The 17,564-nt window shown below is 35.6% G+C and overlaps 1 protein-coding gene across 2 annotated transcripts in view; it reads left to right on the top strand.

Annotated features, from left to right (window-relative positions):
* LOC145668174 (presequence protease, mitochondrial) overlaps positions 1–15,857 on the top strand; it is a 21,385-nt gene extending 5,528 nt beyond the window's left edge. For both annotated transcript variants that reach the window (XM_081735803.1, XM_081735802.1), the window contains exons 2-3: positions 2,165–2,229; positions 11,308–15,857. In XM_081735803.1, the coding sequence (XP_081591929.1) occupies positions 11,337–14,504 (3,168 nt within the window). In that variant the 5' untranslated portion in view covers positions 2,165–2,229; positions 11,308–11,336 and the 3' untranslated portion in view covers positions 14,505–15,857. The remainder of the gene's footprint in view (positions 1–2,164; positions 2,230–11,307) is intronic.
* Positions 15,858–17,564: the final 1,707 nt, after the last annotated feature.

The following is a 17,564-nucleotide window of genomic DNA, read 5'->3' as shown; positions in this document are numbered from 1 at the left end:
GTGTCACTTATGCTGCCAACTTTACTTTTCTTTTCTATTTTAAATCATCTAAATTTCCTTATGATGTGTGAGTAGACTTTTTGTTTTAATAAATCGTATGTTCAATAGTTTTTAATATTCAAAAAGTTAGACTCAAGGTATAGGTTAATGTAAGTTCCATATTGTTTAAAGAAAAAAATATATCTTATGTAGAAACAAGTGCCCAATACTAAAGGAAAGAGCATATTTTCACCTACTATGGTTTTCTTCTGAACAGGAGGATTTACAGAAGGCTTATATCTTTTGAAATTTCAGATAAAAACTAATTCCAGTTCTCAACTAATCCTAACATTAGCTCAAAAGAGGACTGTGGCACATAATAGTTGAAAATTAAGCCTTTTATTTCGATATTAGATACATGTTTTGCATTGAACATGAATCCATTGTGCTGTATTACAAGAGGTTATACGTATTGGTTAGGATTTGGAAGTCTTTTTTTTTTTTTTTTTTTTTTTTTTTTTTAATACGATTATACATCACAGATATATGAATGAGGTTGATTTCATTTTCTTTGAATATCACAAATATTTGTTGTCGTCTTATGTAAATCATATTTCTTAGCTTCAAATTTTCCTCATACTAGAGTACGTTTGTTTTATCTTTGCACGCTTTCCGCCTAAAGGATGAATCTGTCTGCAACGCGTTCTTGCCACACCGCAGTTAAGTTACGAGTTACAATACGCTAGGAAACAGCAAAACGCCACACCACTTACAAACCACTGTAACACACTTATTCGCGTATGGCAACTAAGCACTTCAAATATCTGCCAAATAACAATGACCTCATTTGATGGGCTGGTTGACAACTAACGTCACCTACACGACAAAGCCAATAAGACGGCAATTGGATTAAAACGTACACGTGAGTGCTAGCAGAAAGTAATTGAAGAGCCAACCAAGTGCACTGGTGGGAAGCGTGCCAAGATAAAACAAACGTACTCTAGACTCAGAGTGACATATTTGTGATTTCTTCATGTATCTAGTACGTTCTTAAATGTTTTGTAAGTAAATAAATTAAACTTCAGTTTAACTTTTAGTTAAGAATCATTGAATATAGTAATGAAAAAAAAAAGTTAAAGTGTGTATATGACGCTTGCTGTTGAATTAAGAGAAACGGACTTACTGAAAATAAATTTGCTTTCTTTATACCCAAAACGATATCAGTGACTACTTTCAACTTCTTCAGTTGGTTTAAACCAAAAAAGTCTTGCTAAATACTTCTCATATAAAAGTTTTGTGTCAATCTCATAATTTCAGTTGATTATCAAAGACATTCACCTTTTACTGTGTGAGTTATTAGTTCTTGAAGTTGAGTATCTTGTTTTCTTCTTCCAGTTTACTAACATTACACTGAAGTTGAGTATATATTTTAAGTGCGGTAGATCATCAACAACGTTGTTATATAGAAAACGCTGCGAAACATACAAGTATGTTTCTTATTATGTTGTTAATTCGCAGTAATTGTATTCTTAACTTATTTGTGTTATTAGCAGTTAATGAAATTGGAGGAAGGAAACAGCTTACTCAGCTGTAATTTGGGAGAACTAATTATACACAAATTTAGGATGTGAGAAGCATTTAACAATAAATTTATACCAACTGAAGAGGGTTCATTTAAACTGTATTGGATATAACTAAATAAAATTCGACATATTTTTGGGTAAGTTCGTTTTTCTTAGTAGTAGTGAGAAGCTTAATCATTCGTTACGTTTCAGAAACTATTTACGTATTAGAAGCAATATGTATCTATTATTTTCATTTGTAAAGATGTCTGTAATCAGAATCTATTTTGGAGAATTTGTATATTGATGTATACATTTAAATTCGTAGGTGAAATTCTGTAATAAATCATCCAGTAATCATTAAATAATAAAAAGAAAAAAGACATCACTTTATAAAGACAATACGAGCCTTAATAACTTGATATTCGTGAACGCAAGTATCATATGTTATTGTAAAACAAACACATTACAAAATGAATTTTACTCTTTGGATACTATTACTTTCGTTCATCGAGCCTGTTGATCAGCTTAAGAACTAGCTATCAATATTTGCTGTAGTATAAATAATGTACTGTAGTCAGTATTGTATATAATACAAAATAAAAATTTTCCTACATTTACAGGCATCCAGTTGCTGTGTTTAGAGCCTGAATTGTTGTTTGGTTGTAGTGCGATAACCAGATTTCAGGTTTGTAATATAAAGTTATTTATTATTATTGTTTTGTAAAATATTAAGTTCTGAAACAAGCTAAATTTAATATAATTATTTGGATGTCTTCATATTTTTTTCTTTATTTATTTCAAGTAGATTTTTTTTTTTTTTAAGATTTAAAGTGCAAGGGTCATACTATAAGTATGAAGAAGTGGGCGTTTTGTTTGTTCGTTAAGTGATATAAGCCTAGGTCATTCAAGCTACAAATGTTAATAAAGTGATTTTTTTTCTGTATAAAAGTACTACTTAACGTCATTTCTAAAGAGAGTCAAATATTTACGCCGTTGTTCAAAGTTAATTCCATGAAAATTCCTATATGTACTGTTATACTCACTTCTTTACATTTCTTCTTCTCTCTCTCGTCTGTGGCATTAAAAGCTTATACTCAAAGTCTTTTCTTCATTGAACCGGGTTTGCATAGGTCGGAGAGCCCATGTAGGTGGATGGGTTGCTGACCACCGCATTTGCCTGTTGCCTGGTTTGTTATTGAAGATGTATGTGACTGAATGTGCCTGGTTTTAAGATTCTTGTTCGGTGTGTTCTTTAAGATTCTCGAGTGTCATGATGAGAATTTAAGAGAAAAACATAATACCATCCCATAATACAGTACCCGTGCGTGACTTTCTATGCTGATCTCTTGCCCTGGAACTTCCTGGGCTTTGGAAAAGAGACGGTGAAACCATTCCATTCAGCGTTGAAAGATGCGCCCACGTTTCATCTTCTGTGGCCCCGCGTAGCGTAGTCGCTAGTCCTTCGGTGCGAGCGGTCCCGGGTTCGATTCCCGGTGGGGGCACTCGGTCAAAAAAGTGTAAAACGCTTCTTCAGGCCAGCCACCCTGAATGAGGTTTTCCTGGGCAAATTCCTGGCATTCCTGGCTTTCACACCAGGCAACTGCCGGGGTGGTACCTAAGTTATAGGTCCCAGGCCGCTTCCTTCCTTCCCTTTCCCCGGATTGTGTGCTCGCCGAGGAACGTCATCCCTCAAAACGTGAAGGGCTAAATGACCTTAGATGCCGAAAGCCCAGAAATCTAAATCCTTATCTTCCCTTACGTTTCATCTTCTGTTATGAGAACGAAGACAAGAATCTTCAATAATTTCAAACGTTTCCAGCAGATTTCCACTCCATTTACCAGTAATAAAAGGTCTTCAGTTGCTTCACCGAGCGGGCATGGTTAGTGGATAGCCCTTTTGCTTTGCGAAAGTAAGGTTGCGATTTCAAATGCCATCGTGATTTTTTTTTAAAGTCATTTCCGCTTAGGGAATACTGGGAATTTTTAAATCTAGGCTATATCGTTAATTCCTTATTGTGACAAGCACCAACACGACCTCCTGACTCTCCTTGCTGCAGGAAAGAGTAAAGCCAAAACAATCAGATAAAGGGGAATAATAATAATAATAATGGTTTGAAAATTTCCAATTATTTTCCCCTCCCAGAAACAAAGACAATCCAAAGAACGACAGAAAGAAGTGGTATCCAAATGTATTATTCTTTTTTTTTCTTTCTTCAAATAATCTACAAGGTAAAAACTATAGGGACAAACCCACTGATAATTGATAATGTATATGACATTTATTGTGCAAAGATATATTTATATATTTTTCAACGAAATATAAACGTCATCAGGAACAAACAATATATATATATATATATATATATATATATATATATATATATATATATATATATATATATATGAACGAATATGAAACCTAATGTGCAATAACGTTGGAAAACTTCTGAGAATTTTTTTTTTCTTTGTTCTCTCATTCGTTCTTCACATCGTTTTGCTTACAACACGGTTTACTGAAGGCTTTGGTTTCCTACACATTCAAAATTTATATATATATATATATATATATATATATATCGGGTGTTGCAAAATAAGTGTTACAACTCTTGGGAGGTGACTCCTGCCACTGAGACAAGAAAAAAAGTTCTCTTCAACTTGCTGCTATCGGACATAGTTTCAGATCTACAAGGTGCCGAAAGCGTGGGAAAATGACTTTCGGACGCCAATAGTTCGGAAACTATCCAACATAAAGAGGGCGGGTAAAAAATTCACTGAAGAAGTCATACCTGCTCTATTGAATTTTGCATGTTTCAGAATCCTACCGTGCATGCGCAAGGGATTCCCCAAAGGAACGTAGGGAGTCCCGGATAATCTGCCAAATGAAACTTGGTCTAAATGAATATGTATTGATAGGCTTTCTACCAGGTAACAATAATTTGTTTGTCTTAAGTCGATATCTGGAACAAATACAAAATGGCGGACACCTTTATGCCCGTTGTGTGTGGTTGCATAATCGCCAGGAACGGATGCTGGCCAACAGTGACGTTCTGAGTATTAATTATAGCGAATTTGTACTCAAATGCTCTAGAAAGACATCTGGAGTGTCGGTAGAACATAACAGATGAAGCGGGTGATTCACATGTGTGGAAACACTTAACGAAAAATGCCAAGAAATGCACTCATACTCAATAAACGTGAGCTCAAAGCGTCGGAAATGTAAGGATTAGCGTCAAGAACATGAAAGCCATTGCCAATTCACCAATAATATTCCTTCAAACCGATGCAATATGATGTGCACGGTTGCATACTAATAAGGATGCAACAACCGAGTCCAAGTTGAAATTGTACAATGGACTCAGTATGAAACTGGGTAAACTAAATGAATGTCACTAGTGGGATCGCATGATCGATATTGAAATGTGGCCAATGTGTGTGTTGATATCAACATGTAGCTAATGAACAAATGTCAACATGTCCCACTACTGCCGGTACATCGTCCCACGTGCGAAAAATAGGAAAATAACTACTCGGGTCTTGAATCTGAGGCCGTGGGCTCCCAGTAGGATTGGAAACTGCGACCACGCGAGTAAAAGCAAGCGCTCTAGCCCTGAGGTTCGAAGAAGCCTCACTTTCTCTGTATTCATTTCTTTGAGGAGTACCTGGCAAGCCACTTTGTTTGGCAAGCCCTCTTGTACAACCTCCCGACATACTTGTGTGTTTCATTTTGTTACTCCTACTGCAGAGTTGTAAACAATCAGAGCTTTAAGACGTTTCTTCCTAATTCTCATGTCGTTTTATTTTCCATATGTATGGTGTTCCAGCTGTAGTGTTAAATGTGCAAAATCGGTTCATTTTAGTCTTTGTCTTGGCATGTGCACTGTGTGTAAGATACGAATTTCTGGAGGTATTTTCCTATATTTCGAGTACGTCATATGTCTCAGAAGACGTGGGACATGATACAAGTTTGTTATTTTCACGCTCTATCAGAATTTGAACCATGCATTAAGAGAATTCTTTTCATATGTGTCGACTGTGGGACAATGTCCCAAACAAAGAGGGACATTGATACAATCGTGTTCTAGTTACGTTCTACCAAAAGGTGCACCAGATGTAATAGCAGAATGTACAACGTTATTTTCCTAGTTTTCGCACGTGAGATGGTGTCCAGCAGTAGTGCGACATGTTGACATTTGTCCATTAGCTACATGTTGATATCAAAACACACATTGGCCACATTTCAATATCGATCATGCGATCCCACTAGTGACATTCATTTAGTTTACCCAGTTTCATACTGAGTCCATTGCATAATTTGAACTTGGCCTCAGTTGTTGCATCCTTATTAGTATGCAACCGTGCACATCATATTGCATCGGTTTGAAGGAATATTATTGGTGAATTGGCAATGGCTTTCATGTTCTTGACGCTAATCCTTACATTTCCGACTTTTTGAACTCACGTTTATTGAGTATGAGTACATTTCTTGGCATTTTTCGTTAAGTGTTTCCACACATGTGAATCACCCTGCTTCATCTGTTATGCTCTACCGACACTCCAGATGTCTTTCTAGAGCATTTGAGTACAAATTCGCTACAATTAATACTCAGAACGTCACTGTTGGCCAGCATCCGTTCCTGGCGATTATGCAACCACACACAACGGGCATAAAGGTGTCCGCCATTTTGTATTTGCTCCAGATACCGACTTAAGACAAACGAATTATTGTTAACTGGTAGAAAGCCTATCAATTCATATCCATTTAACCAAGTTTCATTTGGCAGATTATCCGGGACTCCCTACGTTCCTTTGGGGAATCCCTTGCGCATGCACGGTAGGATTCTGAAACATGCAAAATTCAATAGAGCAGGTATGATTTCTTCAGTGAATTTTTTACCCGCCCTCTTTATGTTGGATAGTTTCCGAACTATTGGCGTCCGAAAGTCATTTTCCCACGCTTTCGGCACCTTGTAGATCTGAAACTATGTCCGATAGCAGAAAGTTGAAGAGAACTTTTTTTCTTGTCTCAGTGGCAGGAGTCACCTCCCAAGAGTTGTAACACTTATTTTGCAACACCCGATATATATATATATATATTCAACAGTATTTAATAAATTCGCAATATGTGTGCTATTAAACTACTTACTTCTTTTACCAGTTCTCACAGATGAAACCTTTTAGTAACGCTTTAGTCAAACCAGCAAAAATAATTAACATATAATGGCGCAATATTCCTGCTAATGCAAATGTCCCAGCTAAACCGATTCGATTTTCCAATAGATTCAACAAGAGAGATTGATGAATTGTGAATAGCATTAATTTAAAATCTCCTGCTTTAACCAGTATAAGTTGAAATTTAAACACACTTCATCAAACCAACTGTAATTCATTAAGTGTGCGGAAATTAGGTGGATATGATGTCTTCCAAATCTTCCATAAATCTCAGTTTACTTGTCAAATATTTAATGTGTTATTAATAATTATTACAAACTCAATCGTATAAAGTTTTCATTCATTGATTTTCCACTCTTTATACCCTTTTTATAAAATTAGTCATTCATGTCAAAACGTTTCGTAGCACAAACTAAAGGAAAAACAGTCCCCTGTTAACTATAAGTTCCAATTTTACACACTGTTTTTCCATGTACACTCAGTTCAAGTAACACGCTGCTAGTATGGAGAAAACTCGTTCCTCGCCATCGTTACTTAAGAAATCAGTTGGTTTCGCACGCCTGTACTGCTTCGAAGGCTAACACAGTCCTACAAAGCAAAATGAGTGATTGTGCTATTAACTATCGGGGAGGGCGTGGGGGTGCGAAAAGCTCCTACGAGGGTTTCTTAAACATTGGCTCAGTCTTACAAATAATACGTAAATTACAAATCCCTTTTGTTTCCTTTCCTTCTACATTAATTTAATTCCGTCACACTGTTCACTTCGTTACCGTTCTGTAGTGTTTGTTGTTGATAATTCCTGTGTGAACTTGCCTTACAGGCTATTATTATTAAGTATTCTGCCTTTTAACAGGTTCTGGGACTAATTTTTTTTTTTTTTTTCAACTTTAGATTTAGGCCTGGAAATGTTTCTTCAACGTTTTTCGATCCTCAGCTTCTTCTTTTTAACTCCCAATATTTTCTTCTGTTTTTAGATCATCAATCACTTGTGTTCTTCTTGTTCCTCTCTTTCCTTCTATGGTGGTATGAAGAAGACAATTTCTTCGCAAGATATGTCCAATCCGATTGGCCTTTCCTACGAAGGATGCTGGCTATAGAAGTGTCCTCTTCTCTCCTATCCGTTTTAAAACATCTTAGTTTGTTGCTCTCTCTGTCCATTTTATCTTCTCCATTTTCCTTCGAAGCTCTCTAAATATTTCTTCTCTAATTTCCATAATGTCCAAGTCTCAAAACCATACAGTCCAATGCTCCAGATATAGCACTTGACCAACTTCTTCCTTCTTCTCAAGACCAATATTGAGTTTGCTAGTTAAGGGGGATCTTTTCTTGTTGAATGCTTCTTCCACTATGGCAATTCTTGACCTGATCTCTTTGGTACAGTAGGCATCTCTTGTCAAAATACTTCCCAGATATTTGAAATTCTCGACCTCTTCAAGTTCCCTTTCTTCTACTCTGACCCGTAAAGACGCGTTTCCTCGGGATATTCTCATGACTTTCGACTTTTCGATGTTGATTTCCATTCCATATAGTTTTCCTGTGTCAGCTACGAGTATTTTGTCAATTATCTCCTATAGTCCTTCTTCGGTTCTAGCTGTGATAACTGTATCATCTGCATACCTGATCTTGTTAATGATCTGCCCTCCAATCTTGAAATTTCCAATTCCCATTAATGCTTCCTTCATTAAACATTCATTGTAAATGTTGAATACTTGGGGCGACATACTACACCCTTATCTGACTCCTCTTCCGATCTCCACACTACTGGTTTCTCCTTCATTCAGGCGCAACTTCACTCGTTGTCCGATATACAAGTTTCGAATGAGTCATTGGTCTCTCCAGTTGACTCCGATTTCTTTAAGTATTTTCAAAAGTTTCGTCCAGACCCAGTCGAAAGCTTTTCGCCAGTCGATGAAGCACAAACATAGTTCTTCCTTCACATCAAGAACTAGTTCTGATATAATTCTCATCAATTCAGTAGCATCTCTGGTGCCTTTTCCTTTCCGGAATCCAAACTGATCTTCTTCTAACATCTCTTCTATCTTACTTTCCAGTCGCCTGTTCAGTATGCGTGCAATAATCTTTCCTGTGTGGGAAATCAGGCTAATAGTTCTGTGTTTGCTGCACTTCTTTGCTTGCTTTTTCTTGAGCAGTGTAATCATTGTGACATCAAGAAAATCCTTTGGCCATTCTCCACTCAAGTAGATCTTGTTAATAAGTGAAGTCAGTACTTTCATTGTATTGTCTCCTAATTCCTTGAGCAATTACTGGTATGTCATCGTCTCCTGTAGCCTTTCACCTGCGCGTGTCTTTGATTGCTTGTATTACTTCACTTTACAATATATTGGGTCCTGTTTCTTCATCACCCACTTTTTCCCGTGCTTCGATCTCAACATCTTTGGGGCGATTCTTCTGATCATACAGATATTTTATGTATACCTCTCTAATTCTGAGGATTCCTTGATGATCAGTGACCACATGACCTTGTTGATCTTCGATTCCAGACGTCCGTATACTTTTGTTAGCTTTCCCTTCGCAGGTTATATTCAAATAAATCTTGTTAAGTAAATAAGCAAAGAAGAGTTGCTATATAAAGGAAGAGTTTCTCTAAAAGACTTGTGTTATAAATATTACGCATACTTCTATACTACACTTTCTGTACAAATATATCAGTGTAATAAGAAATTGAAAAGAAAATGTTTCTCTATAAATTTTGATTCTGGTGCAGATACGGTGTTCAGTTTTTACATTGTTCTTATTTCCATTCTACACTTTAATTCTGAAACTCTTTAAGCACAGAACTTACGTTTTACCAACACAAACTTTTTTTTTTTTTTTTTTTTTTTTTTTTTTTTGTTTTTAACTCAGTAAACGCTATTTCTATATGTTGAATAACCCTGTTAGATAATGTTGACATTCTTATGACAATATCGTAACTGAATGAACAACAACTTCTTCATTTATTTCATCGGTCAGTGTCAACATTAAAGGACTCTTCGCCCAACAAATTCATGCCAATTATGGGCTTCACATATATAAGATTCATTTCTGTCAATTTGTACGTAGCTTATCCTGGTGGATGTAAAATACAGCAGGTCAATCAATATATTGTTACATTCACTTGCGTCTTAGGTCTCATATATATTTACAAACTGTAAAGTTCACTCAAATGAGGGAAATTGTGATAGTAACTTCCAAATAGTGTATTTCGTACACTAAAGATATATTCAATATTTTCAGGAAAGAAAATTTGTAACTTGATCTATAAAATGGTAATTTTGTAGGAAAATATTCGATGGCCACTTTAAAAGTAAAAGATTTAAAAATAAAATTGAAGAAGAAAAAGTAATAAAACCATTTCAGTTTCTATAAAAACAATATTTTCAGTGCAGTGAACAGGAAATTGCAACCCATTACGCGTAGTATAAACCTTTTCTCTTTCGCTTTGTACTTTTTCTCTTTTACACTGAATTCACTGTCGATTCAGTGCTAATACAAACTTTGCGGAAGTACCTCAAGGAAAGAAAACGGCTCCGAAATATTACTTGTGGAACTTAGACAGTAAATATGCGGTTTGTATAGCCAAAGACGTGGGAGTTGAGAATACAACTACTGTCAAAATTGTTTCATCTCATGAAACAAATTAGTAAAATATATTAGTATTGAAGCTAGGATATCAGTTTGTACTTATAAACACACTTTGGCTGAACTGAACCACATTGAGCGGAGAGAATATATATTTCGCTTCCAGCGAGGATCGAACCTGGGCCATCGGTTCGTATTTGACTTTTTATCAAGTACGTCACCCTCTTACCATACTGTTCCAGCCAAAAAGTACTTATTGTACCTATATGTAACTCTCCTCAGGGACAGAGTTGTCAAAATCTAGGATATTAATTTTGAAAAGGAGTGTTCTAATAAAATAAACCGAATTACAAAGGATTGAACAGAGGAACATTAGAAACTATAGATTTTGTATATACTTTCATTGTGCACGAACTCATTAAATATACAGATCGCAGAATCTTTTGTGAATGAATACTAAAAACAAATCTAAAATGTAAGAACACAGAAATTCAGAGAAAACAATTATCACAGCTGTTCCAAGGTCAAACACACAAGTGTCGACATCAGTTGCTGGATAGAAACAGATCTTTTCTTTATTCACTTTTTGATTCTAACGTCCTTCTGGATCGTGCTCTTGAAATCAAAGAGATTGAAAATATATGATTCTATGCTCATTTCATTAGGATTATTCTTCCTTTGCTTGACACTTTACTTGTGTATGATAGGATATTGTGTATACGTAAAAGTTTTTTAATGTAGTATTTTTAAAACAGAATTCGATATAGTACAGTACGAGAGCATAAAATATTTTCGTTATTTATTCAACGTTAGACAGGTTCAGTCTAATGCAGGTGTATTATATTATAAAGGATTATGTAGGGAATTTCGTAGGACCTATAATTTTCCCATTTAACACTTATTTTTGCTGAAACTTGTTTCTTTTTCTGTGCAAATTTCAATATATTTAGAATATTATTGCCATCAATTGTTACCCCTTCTCATCTAAAACTCAACTTTCTCATCGTTGCAGATTGCCAAGCCTGTGTGAGTGAATCCATCATGATTTGGAGAAGTGGTAGAATGTCTTCTTTCTTAAGACTATTTTTGTCCAGACTATGTCCGTCATCAGTGACCATCTCAACTAGTTTAGCCGGGAGGACTAATGTTAGAAAACTGAACACTCATCTGCAACAGGATCATCTTCAAAGAATTAATACACTGTCACAACGGCGTTGTGTTTCATCTTCTAGCAAAAGTTTCTGTCCAGTTGCGGGACCGGCAGTATCTGTCGAAAGAAGTGCTGATATTGCGAATATACAAGAAGGATCAGAAATTGAGGGTTTCGTTGTTGAGCAAGTCGCAGATATTCCAGATTTTTATTTGAAAGCTGTGCGCTTGAAACACTTAGCAACTGGTGCAGATTATTTGCATATTGCTCGTGATGACTCGAATAATGTGTTTTGTGTCGCGTTCCGAACAACACCTATGGATTCAACAGGTCTTCCACATATCTTAGAGCATACTGTCTTGTGTGGTAGTGAAAAATTTCCGTGTCGAGACCCGTTCTTTAAAATGTTAAACCGTTCCCTTGCTACGTTCATGAATGCTATGACTGGTCCAGATTATACGATGTACCCTTTCTCGACCCAAAACCCAAGAGATTATGAAAACTTGATGTCCGTATACCTTGATGCCGTTTTTAAACCTCAGCTAAAAGAACTCGATTTTAAGCAGGAAGGTTGGCGATTGGAACATGAAGACCCCACCAATCCAGATTCACCTATTATAATAAAAGGAGTTGTGTTTAACGAGATGAAAGGTGTTTTCTCAGAAACTCAACAATTTTTTGGTCAGCAATTACAAAACAGCATTCTCCCAAGTCATACCTATGGATATGTGTCCGGAGGAGATCCTTTAGTTATACCGAAGCTTACATGGAATGATTTGAAAGCATTTCATGCAAAATGTTACCACCCAAGTAATTCTCGTTTCTATTCTTACGGTAATTTGCCCGTAATCGATCATCTAAGATATATTAATAGTAATTACTTGTCAACAATGTCCAGAATTCAGCCAGGAACTGATGTGCCGTCAGAAAATAGGTGGAATTCTGCGAAACGAAAGCATATTACGTGTAGATTTGATCCTATGAGTCCTAATCCCAATAAACAGTCAACGTTAGCAGTTAGTTATTTATGTAGTGACATAACAAATATATACGAAACTTTTGTACTTCAAGTGTTATCGGAGTTATTAGTGAAAGGACCAAATACTGCTTTCTACAGAAATCTTGTGGAACCTAATATTGGAGCTGGATTTTCACCTGTAACCGGATACGAAGCACATACTAAAGATACTGTGTTTAATGTTGGTCTTCAAGGATTAAGTGAACAGGATTTTGATAAAGTGATTGATATTATTGAGAAGACTGTAGACGAAGTCATTCGTAATGGTTTCGATGAAAAGTATATTGAAGCTGTTCTTCATACTATAGAATTAGGCATTAAACACCAGACAGCTGATTTTGGACTCAACTTAGCAATGTCACTCATTCCAGTATGGAACCATAATGGAGATCTAGTCGAAGCGTTGAAAGTAAGTAATCAAGTGGATAAGCTAAGAAAGAATTTGAAAGAAAATAAGCTGTATTTACAAGAAAAAGTGGACCAGTATTTGAAGAGCAATTCCCATAAACTAATTCTGACCATGTCTCCGGAAACTGACTTCGAAAGCAAGCAAGTTCAAGCGGAGAAAGAGGTTTTGAGTAGCAAAATCTCTTCATTGGCGGAACACGATAGAAAGTATATTTTCATGGAGGGACAAAAAATGCTTGAAGAACAGCAAAAGAAAGATGATCTATCGTGTCTCCCAACATTACACATAACTGACTTGAAAAAGGAAATTGATAGGGTTTCTGTGACAAACACTCAATATTGTAATGTGCCAGTTCAAGTGTGCTCTGTACCAACAAATGGTGTAACATACTTGAGAGGAATTTTAAATGTTCGTGATTTAGATCCAGAGGCAAAAGCTTTACTTCCGTTATTTGCGAGTACTGTTACTAAAATGGGAACGAAAAAGAATGATTTCAGGGAATTAGATCAACTTATACACTTGAAGACAGGAGGTTTATCCGTTAGTTTTCATTTAGCCGAAAACACTGATAATATGAATTCATTTGAGGAAGGACTGTTGTTTTCCTCGTATTGCTTAGACAGAAATGTGAAAGATATGTTTGGCATCTGGTCTGAAATATTTAACGATGTAACTATGGAAAATCTGAAAAGGTTTGAAACTCTTATAAAGATGATGGCAGCTGATTTAGCTAATGGCATTGCTGACATGGGGCATCATTATGCCATGTTAACATCTTCAAGTTTAGTCAGTCCAGTGGCTGCATTAAAAGAGACTCTTGGCGGCATATCATACATCTTAAGAATGAAAGATTTATCCCAACAATCCAACCTGGAACAAATCATGTGTCAAATGCAAGACGTGGCCAAAAGACTTCTATGTAAAAAACATCTTAGATGTGCTCTCAACCTTTCTCCAGAAAACGAAGATCAAATTTTGGACGATATGGAGTCATTTGTCAATTCTCTTCCGGGAGAAGTAAGTTCACCATTGATTGAAACTCATGTTAATCCGTTAATACAAGAAAACAGTGGCGTGCATTACATGTTGCCTATAGCCGTGAATTTCGCCGCGAAGTGTATACCAACAGTGCCTTACGAACATGCAGATCATGCCCCTTTGCGGATTCTTGCAAGACTCGTTACTTCGAAGTACTTACACCCCAATATTAGAGAGAAAGGAGGTGCTTACGGTTCGGGCGCTGTGCTATCTGGGGGTGGACTTTTCCAGTTCTTTTCATACAGAGATCCAAATTCTACTAAGACATTTGATATATTTGATGGAACAAGCGAATGGATTTCAAAAAATGATTATTCAGATCGGGATATTGAAGAAGCTAAGCTCGGTGTTTTTCAGAAAGTGGATTCACCAATCCCCCCAGAGAGCAAAGGAATGCTTCAATTTCTGTATAGAACGAGCGATGATTTACGGCAAAAACATCGAGAAGCGTTAATGAATGTAAAAAGAGAGGATATAAGACGTGTTTCAGATATTTATTTGAAGAGAGACGAAATAGTTGGACGAAGTTTAATAGGACCAGAAAATAATGATATAGCGAAAAGTGATAAGTGGAAAGTCATAGTACCGGAGTGAATTAATATATGAAACTAGTTTTCATAAAATAAGTAAGCAGTAGAGACGTTCTTCTGTGCGTTAAGGAAATAGCTGCTTGGGTAATAGTAAGATAGAAATGTTTACTACTTGGTTCATGTAGTAAATAATCTGGTGCTAACAGTACAGAAGATGTATGTAAGATATATTGTGAATACCTAAATCAGATTCAGTATGTATAATACAAAATTAGTCGCGAAAGATTACTAACAATGTTACAGTTTTACTGAATTAAATATTTATTTCGGTAGTTTATTTATTCTGTCATGTTGCAAGATTAATCACAAACTTTTATTAAGTCTTAACATGAGTAAAATATATTGTGAAGCGAGCAAACTACTTACATATTAGTCAGATAATTAAAATTTCTTGTTTAACTTAACGTTTAAAGATTTAGAGGTAATTGTTTCAGATTTTTTCCCGAATGACTGTATGTTTTAAAATTTTATCGAAAGGCTTATTATCTACAGAATAATTACCATTGAAGTTGAGTGATGAGTTTAAATGCTTGAAATTGTTCAAAAGGATGTGTACCAGTGACTAATTGTTCCATGAATATATTGGCAATATTGTAAAAACTGACTTCTTGAGTACTGATTATGGATTATCTGTTCACATATACTTACTTCTAAGATCTTCAAAGATATTTACTGATGTTATATTTAATAAAGTACAATATTTATAATGATTTCTTTTTAAATTCCCATTATTTTGACTCTCATACAGAGCACATCGTGAGATAAGATCGTTAATTGTTTTCTGTATTTAAGTACACATAAGGAAAGCATATCATGTTTTGGAAATTTTATTTTTGCTCAGTTTTTTAAGAGTATTATTATTATAGAAGATATTTCTACGTTTTTTTTCAGTAAATATTGGAAAGTAAGTTATTTTTGTCAGGACACAATAGCAATCACTTTGAATCAGGAGAACTCCCGACTTACATTTAGTTTTCACATTAGCTAAATTCACGTTCAGGTTCACAAAATGGGAAGGTATTTACGTTTATTTTAAGCTCTACTTAACTTGTTCTTTCAATGAACAGATGAAAACTACAGATGGAATAAATGTACAGAACAAAATAACTATGCAAAGAATAATTTATCTCTGTATTGGATCTGGCTTGGATCAATGTTACTTTTGTATCTTTTGAATGTAGAAACATGTAAATAGGAGATGTTACTCGTATCTTAGGTTAAAATCTGAATAACTCCCAAGGGTGCTGTCATTGTACGTTGAGATAATTATTAGCTGTAGACATATGCAGGGTTTTTAACATCATTTTGTTAGACACGAAAATATAGAACTCAGGGTATGATGTAAATTAAAATTAAATGAGTTTTACTTCTTAAAAATTTAAGTCGTTAAAAAACACTGTGAGTTAGATATCCTCATGGATCGAAGCAGGAGTGGATGCAATGAGAATAATTTTGTGCTTGAACGCAGCTAACTTTTACGTTTTTCTTTATTTATTATATTTTAGATAATTTCAGTAAAAATTGGTTGTCTAAATGTAAGCACATTTTTACCTAACCTTCATCCTAAGACATGGCTGGTCATGAAACATATTGCCTTTGTGCCTTAATGTTCTTTCTGATGATAGGAAATGTCTTCATTGTGTTTTATTTATTTTGTCAATTTTCGGGCCTTAAAAGATAGGATGATTTTCGCGATTTTAGCAAAGTACGATTTTCGCCAAATTTACTTTTTCGAACTTGAACTTGGCCGCAGAGACCTAAACAGCCCTAAACTTTAATGATTGTGGAGTAAAGATAATCTAACGTTGTTTCCGAAAATTCCATTGTGGGGACTCCAACCTGGACAGTTGGATGTTTTTCAGTTGTTGACGAATTGAATTAGATCTGCCAAGAAAGACGAGAGGGTGTGGACGAATTCAGCGTTGATCGTTCGACCAATGTGTGCCATCAGTAGAAACTAGCAGATATTAGAAACATGGATAAATGGAAGTCACATTAAGTAAATGTAATGCATGTAATTTTAAACTTCGGCGTTTTAACTTCTGCTGTACGCTACTCCTGCGCAACGAAAACGATCCGTTCTCTGACTATATGCTGTGGGTATTGAACACGACAACGACGACATTCTACACAAAAGTTGAATCGCTTGCTGCTTCTAGAATCTTTCCAAAGTTTATCCTGAGCCATAGAAGAGTATGGTGAGCATGTATCCTCACGGCCAAGACATAGTCAGGGAATTAACAGAAGGAATCAGAAATTGTAACGCTATGTCTGGTGTTGGTTAACAGAAAGGCCAATCTTGTTGCGAGACATCAACATGCACAAATGACGCTGCAGAATTTACGTGCATTAAGAAATGAAACTACCTTATGCACTATTCTCACCAGAGCTTGGCTTGTATTTTATATTTATTGATTGATCTATTTATTTATCGGCGTTTAACAAGTACTCACGAGAACACGTCTAGACCACTTAAGTCAGTGTTCAGTGTGCCTTCAGAGATTTTATTCGCTCCGGGACCGCATACTTTCATATTATGAACTGAGGTAAATAACCTAGTTCCTGTGTTGCAGACCTATGCTCATGCTAATGATCATTTCGATTATTTCCATTCAATTTCAGCGAGCTATGGCAGTTTAAACTTACGACTCAAAATCGAGCATTTTCAATTCTCCGTTCTATTCGGAATAGATATCATTTATTAGTAGTTTCTAGTGAGGAAATTTATTTTATTAAAATTGAAAATGATTTTGTAGTCTTGGTGGTCAGTACATTCAGAAGTTTTTGACAAACAAAATTTCATCAAGACGATCCAATTTCGAATATTATATTTACTTTTATTCGAATTCACAGGGTGTTAATAATCTTTACTGTAAGAGGTGACTCCTCAGGAAAAAAAGGTTCATATGGTCAAAAGTACATACTTTCAGAGCTATGACCGTCCAAATGTATGAAATACGTAGCTACAATTCAACGCGTTATTTCGGACACAAAAAATCAGGGAGTGGCGGTCCATATCAACGTAAAGGAAATAATAGAAACGATATCCTAAAATGCATATTTC

Source organism: Thermobia domestica, chromosome 13, assembly GCF_964235325.1.
Source record: "Thermobia domestica chromosome 13, izTheDome1.hap1.1, whole genome shotgun sequence".
NCBI lineage: Eukaryota > Metazoa > Arthropoda > Insecta > Zygentoma > Lepismatidae > Thermobia > Thermobia domestica.
Note: the sequence above shows the minus strand (reverse complement) of the source record. Positions and strands in the feature narration are given on the sequence as shown.